The 8,718-nt window shown below is 45.0% G+C and overlaps 1 protein-coding gene across 1 annotated transcript in view; it reads right to left on the reverse strand.

Annotated features, from left to right (window-relative positions):
- Positions 1-2,630: 2,630 nt before the first annotated feature.
- The window catches only part of ODF1 (outer dense fiber of sperm tails 1), a 10,034-nt gene continuing 3,946 nt past the window's right edge, over positions 2,631-8,718 (reverse strand). Inside the window, exon 2 of the mRNA XM_017859446.1 lies at positions 2,631-3,205. Coding sequence (XP_017714935.1) covers positions 2,764-3,205 — 442 coding nt within the window. The 3' untranslated portion in view covers positions 2,631-2,763. The remainder of the gene's footprint in view (positions 3,206-8,718) is intronic.

Consider the following 8,718-nt stretch of genomic DNA (forward strand, 5'->3'; position numbering starts at 1 on the left):
ATATTCATTATGTTTTATTCACCACTTCTGTTAGAGGGCCATTACTTCCCTTAATTGAAAGCAAAATATGTCTGTTACCACCATCAATATTCTTCAGCCTTGAACTTGAAGGAAGCTTTTTGTTTGTGAATTTTTGTTTGTTTTAAGACAAGGTTTTGCTCTGTTGCCCGAGCTGGAGTGCAGTAGCATGATCATAGCTCACTGCATCCTTGATATCCGAGGCTTCAAGTGATCCTCCTGCCTCAGCCTCTCAAGTAGCTAGGACCACAAGCATGCGTCGTCACGCCTAACTTTTTTTTTAATTTTTAGTAGAGGCCTGGCACAGTGGCTCACGCCTGTAATCCCAGCACTTTGGGAGGCCAAGGCGGGTGGATCATGAGGTCAGGAGTTAGAGACCAGCCTGGCCAACATGGTGAAACCCCATCTGTACTAAAAATACAAAAAATTAGCTGGGCGTGGTGGTGCACGCCTGTAATCTCAGCTACTCAGGAGGCTGAGGCAGGAGAATCGCTTGAACCCGGGAAACAGAAGTTGCAGTGAGCCGAGACTGCACCACTGCACTCCAGCTTGAGCAACAGAGCAAGACTCCGTCTCAAAAAATAAAAATAAATAAATAAAGTTTTAGTAGAGATGAGGTCTTGCTATGTTGCCCAGATTGGTCTCCAGCTCCTGGGCTCAAGTGATCTTCTCCCCTCAGCCTCCTAAAGTGCTGGGATTACAGAGGAGAGCCACCGTGCCTGGCCTAAAGGAAGTTTTTAAAATAAAAGGCTGGGATAGCTTTAATATCCCATCCAGAGCTTCTCAACCTTAGCTGCATTCTTAAATCACCTGGGAAGCTTTTAAAAGTCACAATGCCCAGGTTGCATCTCACCTATATTACATTAGGTTCTCTGGAGAAAGGACATAGACATCTGTCTTTTGTTTTAATTTTTGCCTTTTTTAGTTTTTAGTTTTAGTTTAGTTGTTGTTTTTTTTTTTTTTTTTTTTTTTTTTTTTTTTTTTTGTATGTTTTGCTTGGCATCCATATTTTTAAAGCACCCCAAATGATCCCCATGTGGAGCCAATGCTGAGAACTACTGCTGTCACCCACATGCCACTGAAACTCAGGAAGAGACTTACTGTGCAAACTGGAGGGTTTTATGTTCCCTCTGAGAGTCAGGTTGGAAACCAGCCAGTATCCTCATTCTGATTTTTCCCCATCATCTCGTACTTTCTTTACACTTATTTCAATCCTGGTAATAAAGAACCTTGGCTTATGGGCTGTGTCCTCCAGGCAGATCCAAGTTCAGGTGACTTACGCTATCGTTTTGTGAAAGCTGTACTTTTCCACTACTGACCTTTGAATTGAGCTTCTGTGTCTAAAAGCAGTTTCAGAAATTAAGAAAAGGAGACAGGCCAGGTGCAGTGACTCACACCTGTAATCCCAGCATTTTGTGAGGCCGAAGCAAGTGGATTTCTTAAGCTTAGGAGTTTAAGACCAGCTTGGGCAGCACGGCAAAATCTTGTCTCCACCAAAAATACAAAACTTAGCCTGCCTTGGTAACATGCACCTGTAGTCCCAACTACACAGGAGGCTGAGGTGGGAGGATCATTGGAGCCCAGGAGATCAAAGCTGCAGTAAGCCATGATTGTACCACTGTACTCCAGACTTCGTGACTGAGCAAGACCCTGTCTAAAAAAAAAAGAAAAGAAAAGAGGCCGGGCACGGTGGCCCATGCCTGTAATCTCAACACTTTGGGAGGCCGAAGCAGTGGATCCCCTGAGGTCAGGAGTTCGAGACCAACCTGGCCAACAGTGTGAAACCCTGTCTCTACTAAAAATACAAAAAAATTAGCCAAGCATGGTGCTGCACGCCTGTAATCCCAGCTATTCAGGAGGCTGAGGCAGAATAATCGCTTGAACCTGGGAGGCAGAAGTTGTAGTGAGCTGAGATTGTACCACTGCACTCCAGTCTGGAGGACAGAGCAAGACTCTGTCAAAAAAAAAAAAAAAAAAGAAAAAAAAAGAAAGAAAGAAAGAAAAGAAAAGAAAAGAAAACAGAAAAGAGATAGTTGTAATAAATCTCAAGCAGGTTGCAAACCAAAGCTGGTTTGTTTAGTTTCAGTTTTGCTTTTTTTTTTTTAACACTTTGTTTAGCATCCATATGCTAACCAGAGCTGGCCAATTCCCCAAACCACAGGAATGTTGAAAAATGACAAGCTGTGTGGCCATCCCGCCTTGGCCAGCAAACATGCCCCTCATCCCACCTACCACCCCATACTTTTTGTATTCTGATCATTGTCCAGTAAAACCACAACCCCACTGTGCTTGAGGAGTCTCTTTCCAGGACTCCCTACTGCAGTAGCTTTGAAAATGTGTTTGCCTTCAACTCTAGTTAATCCGTTTCTGCTTTGACCATTTGGTTTCTGGGCTAGGCCATTTCACTGGATCATCTGGAAAACAATGTCTGGGGATGCCCACCAGAAAAGTGTCTTCTCCTGGAGTCTGGAGGTAGTTGGGTATGGAGGAGGGAGTGGGAGGGTGGGTCTCACCATATATCATCCTTCTATTCCCATCCACTATTCCAGTGTTCACTAACTCTGCAGGGCTCCTGCAGTGGATTTAACCAAAAGACTTTCACACAACACCAGCAGATTGCAATTATGTATTCAGTTTCCTAGGTACTTGAACAACAGGGGCCACGGGAAGGAGAGGAGAAACATTGAGAGAGCTGCCTGGGTGGAGTAGCTGACTTCTATTAAGTAATGGGTTCCTATGTGCACTTTACAAAATCATCTTCCTACAGGAAAATCGGCTTCCACAGGGATAACACGGGTTGCAAGGGTCACATGGGTTGCAGGGGCTGCAGGGGCTACAGGGGTTGCAGGGGCTGCACGGGTTGCAGGGGTTGCAAGGGTTGCAGGGAGAAGTGCAAGGGTAGCAAGGAGACTCGATCTTGACGCAACTGCCGAGCCCGTAGGAGTATGTTACATCCTTCTCATCCACACAGGGCGGCAAGCTGAACTCTTTGCAGATGTTCATGTAGCTGTACTTTTTCGATCCGAGGCAGTCGTACCTGTTCTCCCGCTCAGCCGACACACATACCTTTCCATCCTTCACTCGAACTTTGACTTGATCAGGTTCAAAACCGCATACATTCACTGATCCTAAAATGTTACTGCTACAGCAGGAGGAAGCCAGAATTCTATTTGTTGTTCTTCTCAGTCTGGAATTGAGAAAAGGGACAGGGTGGGAGAGAGCTCAGACCTCAGAATCCAGACACAGCTTGAGAAGCAATATTTTGATTTCTAGCTTTTGAAATAGCCAAAGTTAACACTAGCCACTGTGAAAATAAACTTTACACAAATGCATGAAGTAAAAAGTGTAGTCCACCCGTGTGAATCACACGGCCCCACAAGTACACCGCTATTCACAATGAATGCATGCTGCCTGCCCTTCCAAATCTTTCTCTCGTGTTTAAATACCAGCTCCTCCTTTTATTAGTTATGCATCCTTGGGTAGATTCCTTAACCCCTCTGTGCCTCAGTTTCCTCATCTGCAAAATGGAGATAATAATTATATTAATGCCTGCATCATATAGGGCTATTGGAGGATTAGATGAGATTATGATATTTTACTTAGCACTGTGCTTGGTACATTATAAATCCTGCTTAATTATTATCACTCTCATTATTACTATAATTAAATTGTGTATATAGTTATAATTAAATTATATATATAAATTATATTTTGTATTTATGTAGATTAAAAAATGGGATGTAACTATTAAGATACCATTTAAAATCTGCATTTTAGAGATGGCTGCCAACTTTAGAACCCAGCCCTACTGGTTCATAGGACAGGTGCTACCTCTGGCAGTTGCACAGAGATAGCCTGAAAGCTCAATCAAACAAGGATGGCAGGAGAGCCCTGGCCTGGCTCTGCCCAGCAGGGCCTGGCTCCTCCAGGCTGGGAAGTCACTCTAGGCTCTGGACAGCCGGCACCAGCAGAAATGCAGTCAGCTGGGTGGGGCCATGTTGATCAGATACAGAACAGCCTGCCAGTGGTGTCCTGAATCAGGATCGCATCAGCTAGCAAGAGCTGATAGTGCATATCTCTTCCTGACTCCCCATTTAGTACTGCACGTTGATAGCTTGAAATCAATCATAGTCGTGATGAGGATATTTACACCATGGAAACTGGAAAATGCTATACATCAGCGCTCTCCTCTGTTCTCACTGCAGAGCTACCATGGTTCCTATAGAGCTACCTTTTGCTATTCAGTAGTTCTATTGTGTAAATCCTTAATAAAAACAATAACAGCAGCTCACACTAATTGATCAGTTATGATTCGTCAAGAGGTAGTAAAGCAAAGTGCCTAAGAACAGACTGTGGAACTGGTGTACCTAGGTTTAAAGCTTGGCTCTGCCATGTGGATAACTTACTTCTCTGTGCCTCAGTTTCCTCATCTGTAAAACGGGCAATAAAAATAGTCTACATCATTGGGTTGCTGTGAGGCTTAAATTAGTTAATGCAAGAAAATATTTACAATAATGCTTGGCACATAGGATGTTAAGGTTTTGTCTTTTTTTTTTTCAGTGTGCTGTGGAAAGTGCTAAGCATGTTAAAGGCATATTTCATTTAATCTTCACAATAATAACTGTGATGCAGATGTAATTATCACCATATCACTTTTGTATGTTAAATTTTGTTTATGCGGTAACTTCTTTTTGTTACATAAGTTATACAAGTTCATTGTAGAAGACTCAAAATACAGATAAGTAAACATATGGACTATTTTAAAAATACCTATAATCTCATATAACTCTTAGCATTTTGGTGTTTGACTTTGTGTGTGTGTGTGTGTAGTTCTATATACATGCAGAAAGAGAGAGAGAGTTTTGTATGTGTTCTTGTGAAATCATGCTATACATATTGATTTTTATCTGTATTTTCCACTTGAGCCCTAACATCATTAGATTAGCAGTTTGAGTGTTCACTACCTTGTACTGAAAGTTACAAATCAAGACTCTCAGTGGCTAATTATAAAATGATCAAGTAGAACTCAGTCCCAGAAGACACTGAGGCAAACAGAAACAACTTGTGTAATACACCCAGAGGACTGTATTCAGTCCCATTTCTTTTCTTTTCTTTTCTTTTCTTTTCTTTTCTTTTCTTTTCTTTTCTTTTTTTTTTTTTTTTTTTTGAGATGGAGTCTCGCTCTGTTGCCCAGACTGGAGTGCAGTGGCACCATCTTGGCTCACTGCAAGCTCCACCTCCCGGGTTCACGCCATTCTACTGCCTCAGCCTCCTGAGTAGCTGGGAGTACAGGTGCCCGCCACCATGCCTGGCTTCTTTTTTTTTTTAGTAGAGAAGGGGGTTTCACCATGTTAGCCAGGATGGTCTCAATCTCTTGACCTTGTGATCTGCCTGCCTCAGCCTCCCAAAGTGCTGGGATTACAGGTGTGAGCCACCACACCCGACCTCAGCCCCATTTCTACCTCTTGCCCCATGGAACCTGGGGGTGGCATGGGGCATGATTGTCTTTCTTGCCCTGGGTGTGCCAGGGTACCCTACGCCATACTAAGGAGAAAGTAGGAGAATTTTGGACTCTTTGAAATCTATCTTTGTGAGGTAAGCAGGAGAACAAGCACTCTATCTTACTGGATGGGCAGAAAATAGCCCACAAAGATGCAGGGAACCAGCCCAAACTCCAGGCATGGTACCCTCTCTGGATGGATTACAGGCTTAAAGCCAGAGCAGGCAAGCCCAAGGGGAAGCACAGAGCAAGATGGGCACTCTCTGGGCCTTTCAAGACTCTCCCACAGTGTGTGCATGGTCTGAGAATCAAACTTCTGTTCAGCTCGGATCTTCTCATATGAGACGAGAAACATCAAATCCCACCAGGACGATGCAGCCGGGCCTCCTAAAGGAGGGCCAAGGACCCCAGCTGGGAGTCCTTGCTAGTGGCCCCGGCTCTGGCCACAGCTGGTTTTGGCAAAGCCCTCTTGACCTCCACAGAAGCTGGATCTGGGAGCCAGGTCTATAAGCCCATGTCAGTGCCCACATTCATCTCTAAGTAACCTGGGTCCCAAGGCACAATTTCATGTATTTTGTTGCTTGGGTTCCTTTTTTCCTCTATGCTTGTCGCTTTGGTTCCTGTGGCTCTGTGACAGCTGCACAAGAGTCTCACAAATGTCTTCAGGAAGTCACCCAAAAAGTCTTGGCCAGATCATGCTTCCTTTTCTTCTTGCTTCTAAGTCAGTGGTTATCAGGGAAGATGTGTTGGTTTAGGGGAAACTTGCAGAAGCCACATTTTACTCATCAGACTCAACTCTGAACTTGCAATTTGACTCCTGCCTGGTGATGTCCCCATCACCCCACCTGGAATTTTCCATGGCTCTATGGGGTTCTGCGCAAAGGAAGTTTGCCTCCTATACTTGTTATCGTGGGGCCGAAGCTTAGCCTCAGTAAACGTAGGGAAATCAGCTGCTTTGCAGAAGCCTCTTGGGAAGGCTGGGAAAAGCTAGCAGACAGTCAGTGCCTGTGTCTACTGCTCTGTGCAGCCTCCTTTCCTCCCTGCTAATGCTGGATTTCACCTGGATGTACAACCAGACTCCCAAATATGAAACATGCTGCCCACAGCAATGACCAGCTGCATACCCAGCCATCTTCTCAAAGACATAAATCAGATTCAGCCTGGTCATGAATAAAGTAATGAAGATGTCAAAAATATCTACCTCTGCCAGGGAACCAGGTGGGGCAGGCCTTCCTCTAGGCTTCGTTGGAGTACTTTGCTTTTTCTCCTGAATATAGCCCCTTCCCAAAGTCCCATTTAAACTTGATCCTTCTCTTTCCAACACATCTTTTTCTTTCTCTTCTCCTTTCTTCCCCCTTTCTCTTATTTTCTAGCCTTTTCTCTCTTCTCCAGGCTTTCGGGTTGATACTGAGGACAGTATCACTCAGCAGGGAGCCAGGCAGCATGGCACAAGTGCATCTGACTCTCCTGCAGGGTTTGTTAAAACACAGGTGGCTGATTAGCTGGGCGTGGTTGTCCGCACCTCTAGTCCCAGTTACTCAGGAGGCCGAGAAAGGAGAATCGCTTGAACCCAGGAGGCAGAAGTTGCAGAGAGCCGAGATCCCACCACTGTACTCCAGCCTGGGTGGCAGAGCAAGACTCCATCTCAGAAAAACAAAACAAAACAACAACAGCAACAGAAAAACACAGGTGGCTGGATCCCACCCCTAGAGTTTCAGAGGTTTCAGAACTAGCAGATCTAGGGTGGATCTGAGAATCTGCATTTCTAACATGCTGCAGGTAATGCTACTAATCTGCTTCAGGGGCCACACATTGAGAACCACTGACAAGAGATTAAGCTCACAGATTCCAGACTCAGGCACACACAGCTTCAAGTCTTGGCTCTGCCACCACCTAGTGATCAAGAACATGGCCCCTGAATCTGTTTCATTGTCTGTAAGATGACCAAGATAATATCACCCAATATATCACCCATGTTACAAGGCTTAAATGAACGTGAAGTGCTAGGAACAGTTTCATTCAATAAAGTGTAAGTCTTCTTTATCAAGCTGCACCAGGCCCACCTTACATGGACTTACCCTAAATCTGAAGCTTTAAGTCTTATATCATTAAACAACAAGGTCAAACCAAATCATAGCAATGCATTTGGCCTAGATGGGAAGTGACTTTTACCCCTGCAGCCAAGGCGTGACTGAGCTGTGAAAAGTATGGATGTGAAGAGTCTATGATGAGAGGCAGGCAAAGGCCCAACTCACTTCCACTTCTGCAGAGGACACAGAGGGAAACAAGGGAGAGCTCCCCTCAGTGGGAGTGGAAGAGCCAGCCTTGCACCAGCTAGAAAGCCCCATAGGGCTCACTTATACTTTGACCTCTGGGTCAGAGAATGAGAGAGACTAGAAAGCTTTCTCTGAGGGCTTAGACCTGGGCAAGGCACCTCTAAACCCACAAAGAGCTCACCATGAGGCCTGACTCATCAGCCTCACCAAGCAAGAGTGGATTCAGTGAAAACCTCATCCTCAGAGCATGAAGAGGGAACCAAGAAATGAGGAGGCAGATTTTTGAAGTTTTGAGAGTGCCCCTGGTGTGGGGATTTCAAGGGAATTTTTCACTGAGATTTGTGCCAACCACAGACACTTGGGTACGTGGACAGAAACACGGTCTCAGGATTCGTTTCTAGGTACCGGTAAAGAGTACAGCTGTAAATCAAAGTTCTTTTGCTCCTGGGGACTGCCTGGTGTCCTGGCCACGCGGGGCACCCATGAATTAGATAATAAACTCCTAGGGCAGGATTGAGGAGGGCCTGGGTTTTGTTTCTCCAGCTTTAAGACAGAGGGTAGGGAAGCCCATGAAATGTGGTGGTGAATCGGGTACAACTTAAATCAGGCTGGTGGCATGGCTTCCCACAAAGGAAACCAATGCAGTCCCCTCAGTCCCTCTAAATCCGGAAGAGGGAAGAAGAGACAGGACCACTGCCTGCCTCTAGGGGAGGAAAAGAGGATATCAAAGAAGCTAAAGAAACAAAGGTGCTTACTTGGGTCTCTACCAAGGAAGACACTGCCAACATGTTGTCTTCTGGAGTAGCTGCCCAATAAAGAATGGAAATGGATTGGACTTCCTTCCTTCCTTCCTTCCTTCCTTCCTTCCTTCCTTCCTTCCTTCCTTCCTTCCTTCCTTCCTTTTCTTTCTTTCCTTTCTTCCTT

Source organism: Rhinopithecus bieti, unplaced genomic scaffold (assembly GCF_001698545.2).
Source record: "Rhinopithecus bieti isolate Rb0 unplaced genomic scaffold, ASM169854v2 scaffold_47952, whole genome shotgun sequence".
NCBI classification, from domain to species: Eukaryota; Metazoa; Chordata; class Mammalia; order Primates; family Cercopithecidae; genus Rhinopithecus; species Rhinopithecus bieti.